The 22773-nt window shown below is 41.1% G+C and overlaps 1 protein-coding gene across 9 annotated transcripts; it reads left to right on the forward strand.

Annotated features, from left to right (window-relative positions):
- Window positions 1-1532: 1532 nt before the first annotated feature.
- On the forward strand, window positions 1533-20899 carry kctd17 (potassium channel tetramerization domain containing 17). 9 transcript variants are annotated; one of them, XM_085361236.1, is made up of 7 exons: window positions 1533-1944; window positions 12028-12136; window positions 12647-12738; window positions 13388-13534; window positions 15110-15235; window positions 15720-15852; window positions 19009-20899. In XM_085361236.1, exons 1-6 carry the CDS (start codon window positions 1588-1590, stop codon window positions 15810-15812), a joined length of 924 nt encoding a protein of 307 aa, XP_085217362.1. In that variant the 5' UTR covers window positions 1533-1587; the 3' UTR covers window positions 15813-15852; window positions 19009-20899. The 9 variants fall into 9 exon arrangements, with proteins under 9 accessions (XP_085217362.1, XP_085217358.1, XP_085217363.1 ...); XM_085361232.1 differs by having other exon boundaries at window positions 15727-15852; XM_085361237.1 differs by having other exon boundaries at window positions 13388-13486.
- The last annotated feature ends 1874 nt before the right edge of the window (window positions 20900-22773 follow it).

The following is a 22773-nucleotide window of genomic DNA, read 5'->3' on the forward strand; positions in this document are numbered from 1 at the left end:
GCATAGCGCGACAATTTCTGTTCAGCGCCAGACTTGCTTGTAACCTATATCACCAATTATGTTATGAAAATGACGCATTAACTACAACAGCAGACTGACCTTTGTGTAAATGCTTGGAGCAGACTAACCTGTGAGCTGGAGTGTTCTAGGACGTTATATTTGATCTTTGAATGGCTGCAATCCAGTCACGTCTTTGTTACTTCGGAAACATGGCTCGAACAATTTCTCTTCAACAACGTAATCCGATAACAACCGATCTCTTTACCCGTCGGCTTCCCGTGGCTGTCATGCGACCGGCTATTGTAGTTAATAATACAACAGCTTCTTGACATTTTTGTGTTTCTTTTTATCGCTGTGTGACTGATTTCAATTGAAAGCCTGCGTGCGCTAGTACCGCTTGCCACGAGTTCCCAGAATCCTTTGCGGTTCTACCCGTGAATGACGTCACATTTTCAATCTCTATATAATATGCATGTTAAATTTTATATTTGGGGTAAAATATCAAGTCTTTTCAAGTAAACCGGTTCAAGTCCAATTCAAGTCCCAAGTCATTGGTGTAAAAGTCCAAGTCAAGTCACAAGTCTTAGAACATTTTTTCAAGTCAAGTCTAAAGTCATAAAATTAATGACTCGAGTCTGACTCGAGTCCAAGTCATGTGACTCGAGTCCACACCTCTGGTGACAGAGTACTCTGAACTGGCATAAGGATTGTCGGCTTGTTTGCGCTATTTTAACACTCTGTGTAAAGTTTCCACAAACGTTTGGATTTAAACCATCAGGAAAATCCTGTTCGTTTTATATTTATTATAATTACAGTATTTTTGTTTTTGAGTTCAATTCTATGCAGTATCTACTCAGGTTTGCACATTGTGGAAGAAAATTATCTAAGTTTGCATTAATATTAACTATACTAAATTAAATTATAACCTGTGGTGCATTTTGTCTATATAAACAGAAATAAAATTCGCAAAAACTACAACAACTGTTTTTGTGCAAAATATGAAAGGAAAAGATGTTATTTTCAAAATAAAATATTCACAAAAGGTTCACGTTTCTGATCTGGTTGACAAAAAAGAGAAGTTATGATAATTGCATTTGACTGCCATGTATAGTACCTATGGGAAAATGAATAAACTCAAGTAACAATTTTAAGTAACATTTGACTGCATAACAAATAGGATTTCTCAACTACTCTTACCTACTTGTCAGTTCCTAATGTGTTTTTACCACCAGACTAAGGGAAGGTTAAATTCATCACTCATTAGTGTAAGATGACAAAAGCGAAGTATAAACCTAGACAGCGTAGACAGTTTTTTTTTGTTTTGTTTTTTGCCTCGATAAAATTTAACATTTTTAAAACTTGATTAGAAAATATTATTTTCTTCTGTAGCGGCCATTACAGCTTTTACTTTGAAAGTGTCTCTGGGACATAGTGTGGTTAACTTCCTGTAACTTAACCAGCTTGCTTTGAGTGGGCACTCTGGGGGCGGAGCATGCTCGGTTGGATAGCTGAGAGAAAAAGCCGAGGCAACAGTCCGGGGTCCACCGCGCTCGTATCTGGTCTGTGTCCAACTGCTTTTTTTCCTAAATGGCAACGACGGCAGAGGACCAGCGGGAACCGGCGGACGCCGCTGCACTGTCGACACACCACGGCTGCCACCACCACAACAGCAACAACAATAACAACAACAACAATAACAACAAAGATAGCGAGGCGGGAGAGAGCGCGACCTCTGCCACCGCCAGCTCGACAGAATCCGGCGGGACGGCGTCGCAGAGCATCAGTAACGGCTCGGTTATCAACCCTAACGGGGGGAACAACGGGAAGTGGGTTCGCCTCAACGTTGGCGGCACGGTGTTCCTCACGACGCGGCAGACGCTCCTCAAGGAGCAAACTTCGTTCCTGTACCGGCTGTGCCAGCAGCAGGACCTGCATTCGGACACGGTAAGCCCCGCCAGGACGCTTTAACCCCCGCTGAACGGTGCTTCGCTCCGGGCGAAACATAACTATTATTTTGTCACAGCAGCGGGTGAGCTGGGACTGCACCTCCTCCACTTATTTTCTTTGTGATGGTTTCAACGTCCTGTGAGCATTTAAGTTTGATAGTTACTTTGTCTCAGACGCTATTATTCTGGGTACTGGCAAGTGACATTGTGCCATATATCAGATTTCTATGAAAACGAATGTGGTGACAGTACATTACAATAGACGTTGCACACCATTCGTGTTGTGGCACGCAATTGTATTTGTTAAGAACAGAGACACTGGTGCGGTTTTTGATCTCTTGATAACACTCCTGCTATCTGCAGCGGCTTGAAGTTAACAACAGCTTAGATCGTTGAGGCATCTGTTAACACACGATTGGTTCGATTTATCTTAACAGGCTTACTGCTTTGGTCTAAAATGGCGATTATTTTCTATAAAATGCGTGTGCATCTGTTTCCATAAAGTACGGAATTGTATCCCATGATATCACTCCAACATGAGTACTGATTTCCCTAAAACTTGCATCTGTCCTCTCCCGGAAATCCACTCCTGCAGCTCCAAATAGGCATGGAGCAGCCCACTAACCAGGAGATATACGTGCAGTCTGAAGCACTTCCACTCTCCTGCTTTTCTTCATGTGAATGTTGCTTGGGTCAGATGGATGAACACGTGCCTCCTCTTCTGCAGGGAGCCACACAGTTGGTAGCTGTACAGCTGGCATCTTATGGGGAGGGTAAGAGAGAGGGAGAGTCTGGCTGTCACATGTAGACTGAAAGGACTTGAAAGACTCATGAATGATGCAGATTTCTATTATGCTGCATGGACTTTGATATGCATGAGTATGACAAAGGGTGGGGGGGAGGTCCTCCTCGTGAACCACAGCCCACTGTAAACTGATACAATGCTGCAGGCAGGTGAATACCTCCATGTTGCCAAAATTTCAGCTTTTCTGGAGAAAATAGGAGGGGGTGAGGAGTTGTCTGATCAGTGGTGTGTAATTTTATACTACAGTACATTAGGTAGCACAGCAGAGAGCTGGCAGGAAATGAAGCAGGTGGTAACGATTAATAAAAGACCTTGACTGAACACAAACCTGTGATGATACAATTACATGGTGAATGTGTTAAACTCATGGGCCAGCAGAGCACTCCAGAGATATTAATTAGTTATTCAAATTAGCAATTTAAAAGTAGGGTTGCAAATAGAGCTGGGCGATAGAACGATAACGATATGTATCGCGATATAACTTTGACTGATAGAGAAATTAAGCTATCGCGATAGACCTCGCCGCTCTTGTCCTCAAGAAAAAAGAAAAAAAAGAAGAAGGTCAGCCAATCCAAATTAAGTAGCGCAGAGCCGAACCAATCACAGCCGCAGCATCACGTCGCGTGACTTGTTACGTACAGCACAAGTGCCAAGCCGCACGTGTGTTTGTTTGGGAAGCAGCCAGCGGGTAATGGAGCCAGCGCGTAATGGAGGAAATGAGTGTGCCGACTAGAAAAATCAACCGAGCGTGACCGAAGAGAAAACAGATGATGGTTCCAATGCCGGAGAGATTGTCGAACGGAAGAGCCATAGAAGTTCCGTAGTGTGAAGGTATTTCGGCTATTTCAAGTCTGACAAAAAACAGAGTAGCGTGAACTGTAAATTGTGCCGAAAGCAAGTCTGGAAATACAATAAACTGGTGCATGCGTCACACTGTGCGCCACGTTATTGTTTCGGTGAAATGAATTTCTACAATACTGTTACTGTTAATTCTACTCTCTGCAGTGTTTAAATGCTTACATATACACAAAGTTACTGTCCCTCCACACATACGACTCGGTTCTGCTTCTATGCCCCAGCTTTGTTTACTTTTTCCCACCGAGGCTTCTAGACTTCTGATTGGCCAACATTTCGGCACGGTTAGGAATCTAGCGCCACCTGCTGCTTTGGCATGTTCATAGCAGCGTTTTCCTTCATTTCTGCCTTTATGTGTGGACGGGATTATTTTTTAAAACGAAAACGGAAAATCTCCGTTTTCAAAGATACCCGTGTACGTGTGGACGTAGCCTCAGTCTCTGACTGGAAGCGCTAATTCGTCATTCGGCTTTTGTCAGACTAAAGTAACTGTTACAACTGTTTGAAAAGCTAAGCTATACAACAAGGAGAGATTGAGAATTTCCTTTTAGTTCTCAGTTTATTTGATATTGACAAAAGTTAGTCAGTTTTGTCTGTTCTTCTGTAAAACAAACTAAGATTTATTTTTAGAATTAATATTTTGTTTCTAAGTGGAATTGACAATTTAGTCTGTTTTGTTTGTTCTATTTTGAAACTTAAACGCTTTAGCGGCTGCCTTTTGTGTAGTTTGCAATATTTGCCTTTATTTATCTGAAAAAGTCTCATGTTCCTTAAGTACATCTACCCTGTTGAACTTATTATGGGAAATAAATATTTAAATAAAAACAAGCTGCTGATTATTTCACATTTTACTTGTGAGCAACGGCACATTTAAATCTTACAAATATAGTTATTTGGCTTATATCGTGATAGATATCGTTATCGCCTGAAATGAAAAAAACATATCGTGATATGAAAAAATCTCATATCGCCCAGCTCTAGTTGCAAATATTCAGTTAATCGGCTGACAGATGGATAAGCGTTTGTTTGGTTTTTCTTGTCACCACATCGCCATAGACTATAGGAAACTGCATAGGTTCTTTCTCACGTTTTAAATGATTTGATGTTTAATTGTGTAGGTCAATCTGTAAATCAATAATTTGTTGTAGCACTCCTTGAAATTTTATTTATTTTGTGAACCAATACATACAATTTCAGACAAATTACAACAATCCTGGGGCTAAAAATATATATTTTAATATATTCTTAGATTAGTCATTAAGGGTCATTGCTGACTTTGTGTTTAGTTTTGATTCATCAAAAAAACCCTCCTTGCGGCTCTTTTGGGTGATAGCAGGTTGCTACAATTGCTGATAGTTTTTATGGAAGTTGCTGATTTGTCTGCAGACCCTCGCTAATTAACCACTGAGTAGCTGCTGTGAGCAACCATTCATCAACCAGCTGGGGAATTTTCGCTCAGTAACCTAGTATACCAGACCGTAACCGGGGATCGCCAACTGGTATCTAAGCCTATGTGAATGGGGCCTAACTGGTTTTAACCCCCCTTGCAGCTGTGGGGCACCTGCAAGCCATTATGCAATCTGCCTTCTGCCCAGCTTCTCCTTTCATGCCCTATCAGACTAAATGTGTATTTAGCGGGGTTTTGCCAGCTCTGTGCTGAGGTCTTGCTGCTCTTCTTGCCTCCAGCTTTCCATGTATGCACATGGCGGAAGGGCAGAGCCATGCTATCAAATACAAATTACTGCAGCTGGAAGTGGCGATCTCCTTTTGATTATAGTGGTCCCGACTGAATTGACTTTTTAGTCAGGAACAGCAGTGGACCAAAATAGAAAGAAATTCACCCTTCTAAAAGTACATGTCATGTTTCAGTTGAGAACATTGTGCACCTGCCAGTCAATTCCTGACCTTTAGAAAGGTTTATTTTAAGATTTTTTTTTCCTCTTTTCTTTTTTTGTGACTGTTACAGGAAAAACAGGAAATGCGGGAGAGCAGGGGAATTTTAGGCTGGTGTTTGAATCTTTAGTGGCTGCTCATAGTGTACGACTACATGTGGTATTCACCCCAGTCCCAAACTGTGACACAAATACTAAACCAGCGGGGAAAACTGCATCAAGTCATGCTTAGGATTAGAATCGAGCCTCCCTTTAAGATCAAGATGTGGCTTGATGATTTGCCACATCGCTTATGCTGTTATTATTATTACATGTGCAGTCACTGAAGCAGGTTACAAACTGAATATGCGACAGATCCAGAAATAACAATCGCAGAGGATTGAGTGGGATTGTGGTGCGCAGCAGTGATGACTGTTCCCCTGCTGCACCTCTGGGTGCTATGGAAAGAATATTCCTGTGTGACCTTCAGCTGTGACCTGACAGGAGGTTTCTCTGCGCTGCCTGATGACACACATGTAATCTCTCTTTCTGTGTCTCACAAATATTCAGACGCACACCAACACTCTCCTTCCTCCTCATTATTTTCTACCTCCCTGTATTATTTTCTTGTCCTCTCTGCATTCTCGCTCTTGGTAGTTGACTCACTTTGTTTTACATTCATGCTTTTTTTTTTTTTTTTTTTTTTTTTTTTTGCTCGTGCCCTTTAATTTATGCATTGTATCACAAACTCTTGAATCTCAAACCACGGAGAAGAATACTTAAGTAAACTTCTTTTTCTTCTGATTACTACCCATTTGCTAGCAGCTCAAAAACAGGAACTGAGCTGTCAGTGAGACTCTGAATCCTCAACTGGGAGTTGGGAGCAAGAGGAGCGCGGTGGCGTAACGATCTGAGTCATTGTTTAATGTTTATACAGCAAAACATACTGCTCTATAGATGGACTTCACAGAGAGATGTGTTTCGGGGTATTATAAAGGCTTTGCCAGATCCGAGAAACGTATCATCTGTTGTCTGTCCTGAGTCCTTGTTTACTTAATCCATTATGTAAGTTAATACTGCAGTGATAACAAGAAATGTTTTTGTTTTATACCCAGGAACTCTTCATTTTCAAAGTCCGGAAAGAAACTGTAATTCCTGGAAGATTAAGGGCTCAACTCTAGTAGCCTAAAAATAAAAAAAGAGTTTGAGTAACCAGTAATTATTTGTGCTATTATTCCCAGAAATAAATGCGGGACAAATTGACGGACCTTGTGAATCAGTAATGCACTGATCTTAACAGCTAACTACATGAAAGAGGGAGCAGATTTGATGCACAGTTGGTCTGAAAATATCTGGCTCAATTTAGCCTCCTCTAAAACAAAATCTGCGTCTTTCTTTTTAAAGGAAGTGTTTAACAGTGAGTGCGCTTTGTTCCTCTCAGCTTGTCAAACTTCTTAAGACGTGAAAGTTGATATTGCAGACCAAACAAACAGACACTGCCTGCTAAAACTAGGTCACATCATCTCATCAGCTGACTGCAAATATCACACTTCTACAGTTTGGAGCAACACAGGCTATCCTTCGAGCGCTGCCTCACCATTTTTTGTGTGTGTGTCAGCATACTTTGTTAATAACTGGCCAACATCAAGCTGAAACGAGCCACCCCTCGAGTTAGTTACCACACAGAACATTGTAAATCCAAATCAGTTAAAAGCACTTCAGCCTGTGTTTCTTTTGCTCAAGAGAGGAGCTGATTTTTAGGTGCTGGACAATCCTCCCACCCCTCCCTCTCAGACGTTTGCATGTCTGCACTTAGGAGCTCCTGTCTGTCTTTTTTTTTTTTTTAAACCTCCACATAGACGCTTACAATCTGTCTCCGTGCGACTGTTTTAATGAGATTACTGGCACTTAAAATGCTCTACCTCCTCACCCAACCAAACCCAGGGCTCCCCTCCTTTATCCGTGTGGATGATCTCGCACCATCCCAAGCCAATTACACCATGGATGACTGGTTGTGGGCCATAACAACACAGCCAGGTTCTGTGGTTTAGGGATTATTTGCACGTACGCATGAAATTTTTTGTTAATTAAGTTTTTAACTTTAATTGTCCACAAAACTCATCTCATCCCACAGTGTCAACACAGCCTCCAAAAATGCTAGAGGCAAGGTTTTTGCTTCAGAGTTGTTTAAACTTGTAAATTTGAAAATGCACAAATTGAAGGCTGAGAACACAGTAAGAGGTTGGTGGGTGTTTTAACCATATCCCATGGCAGGATTTCACAACTTTCTTTGCTATTCCTGTTTCCTTAAACTTATTTGTATAATTAGATTGATACATATACAGGTAAAATAAGTCAGAGCTATAGGATGGGGCAGTGTTTTACATGCTTACAAATGTGTAGTTGGTGTTTGGGAAAGTTTGCAAAAAAAAAGGCACATGCGACCAAGCTTATTTTATGCCTCCCACACGAAAAGTGTCACTGGCACTTGAGAAGTCAGTAGTTTAGCTAGGCCATCTTTGATCCCACAGACCATAAATTAGGCTGATCCGTAATTAGAAATCACCCTTATTTCTAGAGTTTTATCACAACTCCTGCCCCCATTCATATCAGAATTTCATAGACAGGCTAAAAATGAATGTGTTATCTCTTATTTTCACCAAGACTGAGGATTACTAATAGTATTAATAATACTTAGTAATACTTAATAGTTTCAACTGCACAGATATTATAGCAGCAATACAAGGAGTACAGTGTAGAAAAAGAAACTGGACTTGCTGTGAGACTCTGTATGCTAGCATATACTGAGATGCACTGATAGCCTGGCATACCTGAAAAATGCATTAGGTCACAACTTTTTGGAAAAATAAACCTTTCAGTATTTTTAACACTGAGATACAGGTAGGAGTAGGGATGGGTATCGTTTAGATTTTATCCGATACCGGTGCCAACCCGGTACTTTTGAAATGGTGCCGGTGCTTAAATGGTGCTGAACCAATGCTTAAAGAATGGAGAACACAAACTTTGTCCAAAAACCTCTCATGTTTAGCTGGGGTTTTTTGTAAAAAGATAACAATGCTAGCCTTTTCTGCAGCTATAGAGCTTATATGGTATCACTCTATCAAACAAGAAGACAGCCGCATGTAACTACGACCGTGTTTGCTAGTTCACCTTACGTGCATTATTTTAATAACGTGTTTAGCCTGTGGCGATCGTGGCTCAAGAGTTGGGAGTTCGCCTTGCAATCGGAAGGTTGCCGGTTCAAGCCCCGGCTTGGACAGTCTCGGTCGTTGTGTCCTTGGGCAAGACACTTCACCCGTTGCCTACTGGTGGTGGTCAGAGGGCCCGGTGGCGCCAGTGTCCAGCAGCCTCGCCTCTGTCAGTGCGCCCCAGGGTGGCTGTGGCTACAATGTAGCTTGCCGTCACCAGTGTGTGAATGGGTGGATGACTGGATATGTAAAGCGCTTTGGGGTCCTTAGGGACTAGAAAAGCGCTATACAAATACAGGCCATTTACCATTTACTCAACGTAAATTACACACGAACAACATTAAGCTACTCACGCAGAGAAGAACGGCTGCTGCCATCATCATCCGTCATCATTTCTGCTACACTGGCAGGGCTAGGGGCCAGGACTCTCCTCTTCGGGCTCTTGGGGGATGTTGCTAACTCCGGGTCCGATAACAGGCACCACACCCGCAGTATGTGCTTGGTCTTGCAGCAAGCTGTCAAATACGGTGTATTTCTTGGCTTTAAAAAAACACTATGCGTCGCCAGGTGTTTCATCAGATTCGAGGTGTTACCTCCTTTGCACAGTATCACCTTAAAGCACTTGTTGCAGGCTGCTGAGTTTGCATCTTTTGATGTGAAGTACAGCCAGACTTTTGACCGCTTCGCATTTGGGCATTTTTAATCTGTAACTCTAAAAGAATGTACGTACCTACCGTTTATGTCAGAACCAATACCGGTACCCATCCCTAGTTAGGAGGTAATTGTTGTGCGCATGTTTTAAAAGGTGAATGGGGTTTTGTTAGATTATAGGCGATGGGCTACTGGACGTCCTTACCGCTACAGGGAAGTGTTATAGAGTCGCATCCTATTTCCCTGAACAAATGTTGTGTAAACCATTAACTCATCAACTAATGAGTACCTAAATGTCATAACTGTTGATTCCCTCCCTTTGAGTCTGTTGGACTTCCCACAATAATGAAACTGAGAAAGTGACCTCTCATAAAAAAGGCCATTTTTAAAATTTTGTTATTTCTGTACTTTATTCATACTCATTTTAGCTCAGTGTGAGAGTCCCTGCTATTGTTTCTGCTGTGATCCTCTGCTTACTGTTTCATTGTGTGTAACATGGTGAAACTAATACACACAGAGTGGAGCAGAACATGAGGTGAAGTAAAGAGAAACTCATTCTAGTTTTCATAATGCGTTATGCAACTGTAATAAACAATTGCTATAAACGCTTAAGACATAAGGATCAAATGTCTGAAAGCTAAACTAAAATGCCTGTTTTGCTCCGCCAATGAAAAATAGCGCACCCAGGCAATTCAGTGTAATTTACATTAGCATGGACTGATAGTCATGACTGGATTTATTTTGCTTGTTTGGTTCTTATGTACACAACGTTTTTGGTTGTAAATGAAGTGCAAAGGGAAATGTGCTAATTTGGTTTTCTCTGAGGTGCTGGTGCTTTAGTTTGGCATCCAGTCAGTAGATAGAGAGAGATCACCTGTATAGTAAGAGTAATAATACTAAAAATCAACCAATAGCAGATGGAGAAAGACAGCAAGACTCAAGTGATGGCTGTGACACAATTCAGAAAGCTTTCCCCTCGTGTTGTTATGGCCACACTGTCAAGTCAAGTCACGTCGATGAGGCGTCAGTTTGTCCTCCACTGCAGCTCTGCTCATTTAGGATGTCGAGTGTGTCTGTATGTACCTATGTTTATGCCCGGAGCTGCAGTCTCAGCTTTTTCACGCTCTAATCACTGTTTTTCAGTACAAACGCATACTCTCCTAACATGCACTCAGTTTATACACGGTGCCTCTTGGTCTTCAACTCTGATCTCTGCTTTCTTGCTCACATACACAAATGTGTAAAACCCATATGTCTTATTCATCCATGTCTGTGACAGTGTCCACCTGTTTCTTTGAACCTTCTTTAATACAAAGAAATTTCCTTTACCTCCTATTTCCAAACCAGGGTATTTTTCTTGTTTGTTTGTTTTTCTCATAGCATTTTTTTTTTTTTTAATCTTTTGTCCTCTACTGATCTTTTGTTGTCCTCCTACCCCCCCCCCCTGTTTTTCATCTAATCCATCCCCACCTCCTTCCATCCTACAGAGTGCTCTGAGGAGTACACTGGTGTTTACACTCCTCACTCTCCGTTTTCAGCAAATGCTACTATAACAGAGCTAGAGCTTAACCAGCAGTGCTGCTGTTTCTGAGGGTTTTTTGTTTGTAGTAGTAGCAGAAGCAACAATATTGCTGACCATATAACTTACTCTTATAGTGGGCTGTGTTGTGCATGTGCATGCAGAACACGCAAATAAAAGTGCTAACATCCATCTGCACAAGATGCTGCTACAGGCCAAGATTGTTACTGCTTGAGCAGGCAGTCAGAAAAAGAATCAGTCATGTGACTGGAGCATGTTCTCATTATCTAGCTGGATATCTTCCTGCTCATTGACTTACTGCATTAACTGTCCTTTCAGTCTATATATGGAGACGCAGAATAGCTCTGTATATAGCACCAGCCAAATGCTGGTATATGGTTAAATCTGTAGAAAAGCTAACTCTGATGTACTCTCTCTTATCAAGAGATAATGGTTTGTTTTTTGGGCTGAGGAATTCGGCATTTGAAAATCATATAATTTCCAACAAGTCCCGCCCCTTTTCCCCTTAATTTATATGCCTTTGCCTGTATCTCCTATTGGCATGTTTTTGAACTCCTCCAGCAGTGGCTCTTTTATGAACTCGACTCTAAAGGGCGATGTGCTTCAAGCATTCATTATGGAGAAGAGCACAGGCAGGATGAGTGTATATGTGTAGGGATAGGAGTCATGACATAACAACCAGGCAAGCTTGTCACATGTAGCCTGGAGATGCAAGTGAAGTAGGCTGTTGACACACATGAGCACACAGTTTACGCTGACTTTCAGTAACCAGTAGGTTTTTTTTGTTTTGTTTTGTTCCCATGTAAAAACAGCTGTTGTTACCAGAGTAAATCTGAGTTCAGTCCACACAGTGTGGAGCGCACAGTGGAACAGACACGCACACACGAAGTGAAACCAAGAGAAGAGGTGAATAAAGAAAGTAGCACAAGCGTGAACAGTAGTAAAACACAAGCAACAAACAAGAGTGACTGCAGACAGTTCTTGAGCAACATGTCACCATCTACATTGCTTCAGATAGAATCACATGCACAAATGCAAAATAAAAACTCCACACTTCATAACATGAGGAAATGTGTTATGAAGGCTGTAAAAATGCAGTAATGATATAATGGACTGTCCTCTGTCTGTCTCTGACTCTTTTCTGTAACAGGATGAGACTGGAGCTTATGTAATTGATAGGGATCCTACCTACTTTGGCCCCATCCTCAACTACTTGCGGCATGGCAAACTGGTCTACAACAAGGAGCTCGCTGAAGAAGGTCTGCATGATTGTCTTATTTGCTTGCCAGTAGAAATAAGAATAATACTAGCACGTTTGTTGCAGTATGATGCAATCTTTCCCTGATGCCTTTCTTTTGCTTTTGTGTTTTTAATTGAATTTGTGCACTTTATATGAAGATTTGGTATGTCTGAAGAATGTATAAGTCTTCTACTGAGGTAGCTAAAATCAGTTAATGAATAATTAAGAAACGGTTGACAGTAATGGTTAACAGATGGCCAGGACTAATAATCAATAGTAGAGTGATGTGGTTAAATATATGTTCTATAAAGGACAAAAGTAGAATTAAAAATTGTTAGCTTAAAGGAGTATACAGTGGTTGAAATATGAATGATGTTTAGCTGAATATTAAACAATAATATTTAAAGAATATTCTGTTTACTTGGACTGGTTTGCAACATGATTAGGGTGCAGCTGAGGTCATCTGGCGTGGAAATGTTGCACTACAGTGTCACACAGTAGCTGAGTTGAGTGTTTCTTCTGTGACCAGGTGTCCTGGAGGAGGCCGAATTTTACAACATCACCCCGCTCATCAAACTGATTAAAGAGAGGATCGTAGAGAGAGACTCCAAAGCCACACAGGTAAACGCACAACCTGTCAACAGTGAATCACTGAGCTTCCAACTATAAAACGCAGTATATCACATTTATGTTGATTGTATTATTACTCTTGAAACATATAATATTTACTGTATTTAGCTGTTCTGACATGTCCTGTGCTAAATATTGCAGTATTGTTTAGAGTCATAGGATATAGACGTTTGAGCGTTTCAGTGCTTCAGCCTTTATTAATGATTTTGTTCCCCCGGGTGCTTCTATAAAGAGGCCGCTGCTGTACATCAGCCTTCTCTCTTCTTTCTTTGCTTTTCTCGGGATGGTTGGACTCACTCTTATATAATCCTTCTGCCCTCTCGAACATACTCCCACTCTCCCCTTATCCTACTGTTCTTTACTGGACTCACTGCTCGTGTTTGCCTAGCAGGGTTAAATATTGTGCAGAAATATGAAAATAGTGGTGCTGGCTTTTAAACTGCCCAAATAGGATTTGGTAATCCAGAGCGTTGAATGTTATGCAATATGAAATGACTGCACCTTATTGGAAAATTCATAGAATTCAGTCTAGCAGTGTCAGTATTTACTTCCCTTTTTGTATCTCTGGAAATGGTTGCACCTTCCTTTTCATTCATTTCCTGCATCGTCAACTCTTTCCTCTCTCATCCTTTTATACTAGCAGGTGCCCCCCAAGCATGTCTACCGAGTTTTGCAGTGCCAGGAGGAGGAGCTGACTCAGATGGTCTCCACGATGTCGGACGGCTGGAAGTTTGAGCAGGTCAGCGTGCGCACCTGCAGAAAGCCCCGCACCGGACTGCTCTGGACTGTGGGTTGGACTCACGCTGCTGCTGACCCTTTAACCGTGACCCTTGGTCTAACCCCTCGGTCCTGACCCGAGCCTTGCTGTTTGCATTCCCAATCTGAATTTTCCATTAAATCCTAGATTATGCCCTTAGTCTAGTTCTTGATTTGCTGGCCTAATGTTACAGTGACACTAGAGAAAACGGTGGTTGGAGACAACAGCACATGCAAAATAATTACATCCATGTGCCATCAACTGGCAATCTTGTGGAGTTTGAAATGGTTGCTTGGAAGCTGGGGACCAGGTCTCCAAATACTTCCTTCGAAGTCAACCTTCTATCAGTCTGCTGTGAATTTGTGATTGAATAGGGTGAAGTTGGCAATTATGTATCATCCGTTTGTGATAATATGGCAAATAACTGTGACAAATCAGTGGAAATCATAAATTTGTGTCCAACTCCTGCAAAGCTATTGCTGTGCATACAGAAATCCACAATAAATAGAAATTCATAGTAACTACTTGCATTCAGAGTCTAACCAGAACCACACAGATTAGAAAAGAAATTCAGAAGTTCCTCCATAAATGGAAGCGTAGTTGCTCCAGGACGAGAGTTTAACTGCAGGATGACAGGCACTCAGCAACATCGCATTAATGTAGGAATAACCAAATTACATCAAGTTTAGTTAAGTCCCCGTCTGGCAAATAGACTCATCAGAACTAAGTTGCACTCATCAGTTCAGACCAACAGACTGATTGCGATGTTTTGGCAATCTGTCTGCCTTTTATAAATTACACAGCAGTTATTTGCAGACATCTGAGCGCGATTGCAGTCGGTCCGTGTCGGACCACGACTATTTAAAGACACCTATGGGGACCAGACAACGCTTAGTCCCCACACCTACTTACATTTGGTCGCTGAATTTGATGCAGTCACTGGGCAACCTTTTTTGTCGCCTATTTGAAAGGAGGTTGCCATTTAATTTGTACTCTAGCGTGACTGAGCCATTAAACAGCCCCTTTAATCTAGTGAGTCCGTGTGAGTTAGTCCCAGAACCTGTAATCTTAAAGAAATCGTAAACTTTTATAGTTTTAAAATTATGATACTGATTTTGGAGAACCAGTTCTGTCAAATAAACACGCCTTCTTGTCTGTTGTAATGTCAGTCTGTTATTGGCCACATCTCCAAAGACGACCTGTTAATATGTTTAATACTTCTAGACTTCATGGCGTTAAACTGGCCAGCCTTTACAACACTGTAGGCTAAAAATCACACACAGACCCTGTGTCCCTCCCCCACTCCTCTGCTTTAGCACTTGGCTCCCCTGCATGCTGCACAGCTATGATTTTCATATATTTTTCAGCAGAGCTGACCCGCAGTTGTTTTGCTGTTTCCACAAGTACACAGCGCTTGAATCTACTGCTGCGTCCTCCCCCGTCCCCCAGCCATGCATGAGCAAAAGCAACCTTCCTTAGCTGTAGTATGGGATCTCCACTTTCTGTCTCCTGTGCTGGAAGTCCCCATGATACTCACTGTGTGTCTTTGTCTCTGTCCCTCTCTGCTCTGTATTTCTCTCTGCATCTGCGTCTCTTTCTTTCTAGATGGTGAACATCGGCTCGTCGTACAGCTATGGAACAGAGGATCAGGCTGAATTCCTGTGCGTCGTATCAAAGGAGCTCCACACGGCCGGATCTGGGCTGGGAACAGAGCAGAGTCACAAAACCAAGGTGAGTCTCGATATTTTGCATGAACACACAAGTATATTTCAAAATACACTATGGGGAGAAGCTGCTAAGCTGTGTGTTAGCTGTGTTCGTATGTGTGTATTTCTGCTTTGTTGCGCGATGTGTGAAAGAGTAGAGGTCTCTCAGCTCATTAAAGGTGATATGAGTGTGCTTTGATCCTGCGCCTCTCCACTCAAAGCTCCAAATGTCACTCCCCTCAAAATGTCATTCACAAACACATTCACTCCATCATTCACACAGCTCTGCCTTTCATTCCTGCAGTTCTCAATCATTACTGTATTGGTTCTTCCTCCTTCATGTGGATATATTAATATATATCTGTGTCTGTTTTTTACCTCTCAGCCTCTCACTGTCCACTCACTGACACTCATCCGTGTGCTCATTTTTGTCATTTTTCTGTCGCGTTTTTTTTTTTTTTTCTTTTCCCCTTTTGTATTTTCTCCTCCTTCCTTCATGCTGAATGAAGCCCACAGAGATGCAGGAGGAGGAAGCGGCGAAGGAGGAGGAGGAGGAAGAGGGGGGGAGAGATACCACACCAAATGAGTGGCTTAGAGAATGAGGGAGTCATGTTTCTTTGTTCCAAAGAGATGCCTGACTGGGTGAGGAACTGTGCAAAAGATGTGCTAGTGGGTAGATGTAGTGGATTTTAGTGTGTGTGTGTCTATATGTCTGTGATGTCTGTGAGAAATATAGAAGAGGTTTCATGGCACAGCATTGAGTATGGCCTTACAGTTGCCTTTCTGTTTCAGTCTGAAGCTCTTTCTTCATTGAGTCAGTCCCATGTTAAAATGACCAAATGTAGTTGTGCATTTGGTAGAGCTGGGCGATAGAACGATAACGATATGTATCGCGATATAACCTTTTCTCGATAGAAAAATTAAACTATCGCGATAGACCTCGCCGCTCTTGTCCTCTTAAAAAAACAAAACAAAAAAAACCCAGCCAATCCAAATTACGTAGCGCAGAGCCGAACCAATCACAGCCGCAGCGTCACGTCACGTGACTTGTTACGTACAGCACAAGTGCCAAGCCGCACATGTGTATTTGTTTGGGAAGCAGCCAGCCACCGTACCGCCCGGGTAATGGAGGAAATGAGTGTGCCGACTAGAAAAATCAACCGAGCGTGACCGAAGAGAAAACAGATGATGGTTCCAATGCCGGAGAGATTGTCGAACGGAAGAGCCACAGAAGTTCCGTAGTGTGAAGGTATTTCGGCTATTTCAAGTCTGACAAAAAACAGAGTAGCGTGCACTGTAAATTGTGCCGAAAGCAAGTCTGGAAATACAATAAACTGGTGCATGCGCTACGTCCACACGTACCCGGGTATTTTTGAAAACGCAGATTTTTCTATGCGTTTGCACCTTTCGTCCATACGTAAACGGCGTTTTTGGTCACTGAAAACGAAGATTTTTGAAAACTCCGTTTTTGCATTTACGTGTGGACTAGAAAAACGGAGAAAACGCAGCGTCAAAGGTGTGCGCATTTTTTGACGTCACACTGTGCGCCACGTTATTGTTTCGGTGAAATGAATTTCTACAATACTGTTACTGTTAATTCTACTCTCTGCAGTGTTTAAATGCTTACATATACACACAGTTACTGTCCCTCCACACATACGACTCGGTTCTGCTTCTATGCCCCAGCTTTGTTTACTTTTTCCCACCGAGGCTTCTAGACTTCTGATTGGCCAACATTTCTGCACGGTTAGGAATGTAGCGCCACCTGCTGCTTTGGCATGTTCATAGCAGCGTTTTCCTTCATTTCTGCCTTTATGTGTGGACGGGATTATTTTTTAAAACGAAAACGGAAAATCTCCGTTTTCAAAAACACCCATGTACGTGTGGACGTAGCCTCAGTCTCTGACTGGAAGCGCTAATTCGTCATTCGGCTTTTGTCAGACTAAAGTAACTGTTTGAAAAGCTAAGCTATACAACAAGGAGAGATTGAGAATTTCCTTTTAGTTCTCAGTTTATTTGATACTGACAAAAGTTAGTCAGTTTTGTCTGTTCTTCTGTAAAACAAACTAAGATTTATTTTTAGAATTAATATTTTGTTTCTAAGTGGAATTGACAACTTAGTCTGTTTTGTTTGTTCTATTTTGAAACTTAAACGCTTTAGTGGCTGCCTTTTGTGTAGTTTGCAATATTTGCCTTTATTTATCTGAAAAAGTCTCATGTTCCTTAAGTACATCTACCCTGTTGAACTTATTATGGGAAATAAATATTTAAATAAAAACAAGCTGCTGATTATTTCACATTTTACTTGTGAGCAACGGCACATTTAAATCTTACAAATATAGTTATTTGGCTTATATCGTGATAGATATCGTTATCGCCTGAAATGAAAAAAACATATCGTGATATGAAAAAATCTTATATCGCCCAGCTCTAGGTCAAAGTGAATGTTGCATTTAGATTACTGGTTGAAAACTGTAAGGTTGCAATGATTGTAACACATTAAAAAACATGGGCAAAATATAACACATGCATAATCGCTAATCATGATTTGGACCATAAACAACAAAAATAAACTCTTACTTTGACTAGGATGGAGGCCTTGTGCTCATAACCAACATGAGCACAGGACCAGTTAACTTGTATTATATTTTTAGGATAATTATAAGTTATTTACACCATTGCACAATTGCTATTGGTCCTATATTTACAGATATGCTTGTTATACCAGCATGCAAAATGTGCTCTTAAAGTAACATGCCAGTAGTGTCCCTGCAGCTAACGACAAGAACGAAGCGATTTCCTCTTTATCTGCAAGTTTACCCCTTAACTGTAAAAAGGCTGATGGGGTGAACACGATAACTTAGACTTTTCGAATGAATACTAGTAAATATGTCAGAGGAGTTCAAATCTCAGTGAGGTCAGGGTCAGAGGTCAAGTTTTTTGAAAATCTTGTGAACACGATAACTCGCGAAGGTAGTCCCCTGGGATTTGGTGTAGCACTGTGTCAGTATTTTTTTAATTCATGCACTGATGTTTTGTGTATAACATTTAAAGTAACCAGTATTATTATAATAATAATAATAGTTATTGTTATTGTTATTTATTAGTTTGTGTTAGCACTCGATCACCAATCACAGTGGTTAGCTGGTAATTTGACACAAATATGACCAGTTCTTGTTCAGAGAAAAAAAACAGCTGTGATCAAGATACCAAGACCATCTTTTATATGTAGTTATTTGTCACTGATTAAATGGAAAACAGATTTCGATAAAATGCATGTGTGTGAGAGAATGTGATGAATTTTGCTAATTGGCGCTTGGTTGGAAATGTCACTTTCCCCACACAGCCTCACATGTATCGATTGAGAGCTGCGTCTCTATGGGCTCTCATTGTCAATGCTGTGACATGGAATATCTCTGACCTTTCAGTGCAGCAATAGTCTTCAGATGTCCTTCCCAGTCTGTTCACATACATATACAGTGTCAGTGTAAAGTCACACACATGTGTAATTAACATTTGCACAATGCACAATTTAAAATTCAGTAAATATCAAAGCAGAAAACACACACTCGTATGTAGTAAGTAGCGAAGATGGCTGTGTTTGTTTTGTTGTTTCCAGTCATTATGCGTGATAGTTAAGTCACTTATTCTCAGTTGCTCAACATATTCATCATCATTGCCATCATTGCAGCCAAAACCATAGCTTAGATTGTTTGCAGTGACTGTAGATTTTATGTCTGCACTTTTCCAATCTCTAATGTCTGTTTTTGTTTTGTCGTTTTGTCTTTCATTTTGCAGCTTTTTCAAATCCACGGGTCCCGGATGTAGAAATCACGAGAATTTATTTTTCCTATGCTTGTCATGTTCTGTACATGGCATTTGTGTGTTTTTGTCCGTGGACAGTCATCGCAATACGTAGCATTGTTGCCACTTCATTGACAAAATGCTGGTTAGTTTTAGCAAACATCCAAAAATGTCTAATATCACTGTTAACGCAATGGAGCAATACCATCTTAAAAAAAGAAAAAAGTGAAATCACCTTAATTTACAGACATGCTCATGTGTTGTGTCTGTGCAGATGTTATATTGCCAAGGGCAGTAGTGCAGCTTAGTAAATCATGACCAAAGAGCCATATTAGATCTGGCTGAACCAAGGTGCTGATTCTTAATATGACAGGAGAGAATTGGCCTCGTCTTGGTTAACCTGGGAGGAGCTGTCCCATCTGTGCTGCACAGGATTTGCATCATTTTATTTCCCAATGAAGCAGCTATCCCGGTGATTTATGCAATTGTTGCCCAGTCTTTGACCATCGACTCTGCTGAAGTCCTGACAGTATTTCATAGTTTGGTACGAGGTTTTCTCATGACAAAAAAAATCACCTTGGTTGTGAAGAAAACCTGCCAGCAGCTGCTGGACCACACAGAGCAAAAGTGTGTTAAATCACCCATATCAGCCTTATTTAAAGATGACTTCAAGCGTACTCAAGTAATTAAATCTTCACGAGCTCAACTCAAAGTCCACTAATTTGTTGCTCTCAGTCATTCAGGAGGGTGTGTGTTTGTGTGTTAGCATAGCCACTTCTTGGTTTGGACTGTGTAACTGAAGTAGGTCAAAAATGTGCTTGTGGGGACAATTTTACACTTTCTGGACATTACAAAGGTGCACACGCTGCACTGGTGAAAACACAAACTGCTCTACATTGTTGCCCACAGACACACACACATGCGCGCGTATATACATATATCCCTTGTTTGTGCTGATGCATACCTGCATCACCTTGCACAACAGCAGTGTTGCTTCGGTCTGTTGCCATGGCTGGGATCCAGTTCCTGCTTTGGCCTCAACAGACTTGGAGACGTTGGTGTAGTCAGGAAAGGCTTAAAAAGCAGGCATGGAGGAGGAAGGGGGCAAGGATGAGTCTGGTGTACCACAGCTTTTTAATATTAGTGATCATATCCTGTTTTTAGTTCCAATAAAGGCCCCACAGCAAGCAGATCTGCTGCAGTGCAGGTGTATGACTGAAAATAAAATGTCAAAGAAAGCCACGTGACTTTTAACAACCTCTGCTGTGAACATGCAAGAACCACACCACAGATCACATTTGGACTCATGCACGAGACTGTGGCCAATTTCCTTATAGCTCTAGGCATCACTCTGCAAATACACCACTCACATTTGGTGTTTATTAAATTTCAGGAGGTGCACTTAGTGAATGTTAGGGTGAAACCAAAAGGGTTATACATTAGTTATAAAACAGCAGGTTTTTAAAGCATGTAGATAAGAATTTAGAGTAGGTCTGCTATAGTCCAACATCACGCTGTAGCTTATAAGAAAACACTTACTTGAACAGATGCTAACATTAAAATGCAACTCAGCACTTCTTGGATGCATAAATAAGTACATTTGTGGAGTAAGTGATGTAAGTTATTGGTCTGTTTTCAGCCTCAAATTAAGATTTGGTGCGCTTCTCAGATTGAACGCAAGCCCAGAGGGATTATTTCTGCCTCTGAGACTACAGCAGCCGTGTTAAGCATCGTCTGCCTGCAGCTTTAGTCTCACCTCCTGCTGTTTAGCTCCTACAGCACACCTACTGACCAGCAACACACAGCCAACAAGTGTGCAGGGGTCACAAATTTGAGACAATCGAGAAATAAGATCGTGGTCGGCAACCTTTTTTTTTTTTTTTTTTTTTTTTTTTTTTTTTTTTTCCCCCTTCCCCTCTATCTCCTAACATTTTGATAATAAAATCAATTTAACATAAAAAAAAATAAATGGGATGTAAATACAATATTCCATGTTTGTTTTCCATTTATAGCACTGATCAGAAAACATATCCTCAACCTGTGGGATCCTCCCGATCCCTAATTAGGAGGATTAGCAGAACACGGTAAATGTTAAATGTGTAGTTAGCCTGCAGTTACTGCGTACGATACTCATAACAGTGATATTGACAGAACAGAGAAGACCAAAAGATTTCATTTCTTCGGCTTTTTTTTTTTTTCCTCTTCTCTTTGTGGCTTTTAATTCATTCAGTGCCTTGAGTTCAAGCAGCAAAACAGACATGTCAGCATGATCGTAGCTGTTATTCCATGCGTTTTTAAGTGGCTGCTTTTAATATTTTACAGTAGATGGTTTACAATCTCACTTTTTGTTTTTACTTTGTCTTCTCGTGCATTTACTGAGGTGTTCCTGTAGAGATAAAGAGTAAGTGTGCACACCAAACAGCTGCATGCATGAGGTGAAGCTGGTTTAAGATGTTTTGTATAAAAAGCACCACCTTTTTTTAATTGTTTTGTAAGTTTTGATGTCTAATTTATTCTTAGACTTTCTTTTTGAATATTACATTGTAAGAATTTGGCCGTTTGTTTTTAGATGCGTGTGGGGGGGTACTTTTGCTCGTTTCTACTTGAAGAATAGTGTTTCTGTTTCACTGTCCTGACGATCTCAAACAGCACATACTGTATAATCAGCAGGTTTACTGATTCCAAGTTTTTCGTCTTGGCTCACTTAAATGTATAAACCTCCATTTGCATGTCCTGTTACAGTACCCTGTTTGTTTTTTGCTTGATCCCTCACTTCATTTTTGCTGTACAATTAGTACTTAATGTGTAAACACAGCAGAGCTCTTTCATTAGCCTGTGCAAAAAAACCAAACATCTGTCATCGTCAAATCGGGATAGAAAAACATTTCTCTCTGATGCTGGAGATTCTTTCATCTGCTGTCTGTAGAGCCACTTTACTGTCTGTGAGCATGAAACGGATCCATGTGTGACGCATGAATCGTACGGGCTTCAGGAATCAGTGTTTGGATAGTTTCAAAACTGGACTTCATGCGGTCCTGAACATATGACATCTTCAACAGAGTGAAAGGAAAATGTACTTTTTTTTTTTTTTTTTTTTTTTAAATTTAATGTAAATGAATGTCAGCATTGTCAACAAAAATAAACATTTGGTTTAAGGTACAAAGTCTTTATTTTGTTTTTTTTGCCCTGATCACAATGAGCCCACTGTGCACTGCTTTCTATACCAGCGGTCCCTAGCCCCCGGTCCACGAGCGAGAGTTGAGGCTCAGGAGTGAAATTGATGGTTTTCAGGGTTTTTATCGTTAACTCTGTTTCCCTGGGTCTTTTCCCTTGTGTTATGAATACATTTTCTATATATTTTCATGCACTCTATATTTGTTTTGTAGTTGTCTTATTTTGAAAGACATGTTTTTGTGCGTTACCATAGCGACCAGAGAGGAGGATGGTCGCCGAAGGCTGTCCAAATTCGTTGACTCTCCGAATGCAGCCGACAAATGCGTCCTCTTCACGGATGTGTCCTTCGTGGCCCACCATATCCCAGAATTCATGGTGGGCCAAACTGCAGTTCGCAGCCGCTACTAAGTTTTAAAATTACTCTTATTAATCTTTCTGGGTCACAAAATAAACTTTTAACATATTTTCAGGTGAGAACTTCAAATATCTGCTCGGTTTATCAAGATATCGCATATTTGCAAAAGTGCTTCGACGTTTTCGGAGACGTCTGTTACCCACCAGCTCGACAGCTAGCCGAGAGCTCGA

The sequence above is a fragment of the Diplotaxodon limnothrissa genome, linkage group LG8 (assembly GCF_057381915.1).
Source record: "Diplotaxodon limnothrissa isolate DT_005_m linkage group LG8, D_limnothrissa_male_GT1.1, whole genome shotgun sequence".
In the NCBI taxonomy this organism is placed as follows: domain Eukaryota; kingdom Metazoa; phylum Chordata; class Actinopteri; order Cichliformes; family Cichlidae; genus Diplotaxodon; species Diplotaxodon limnothrissa.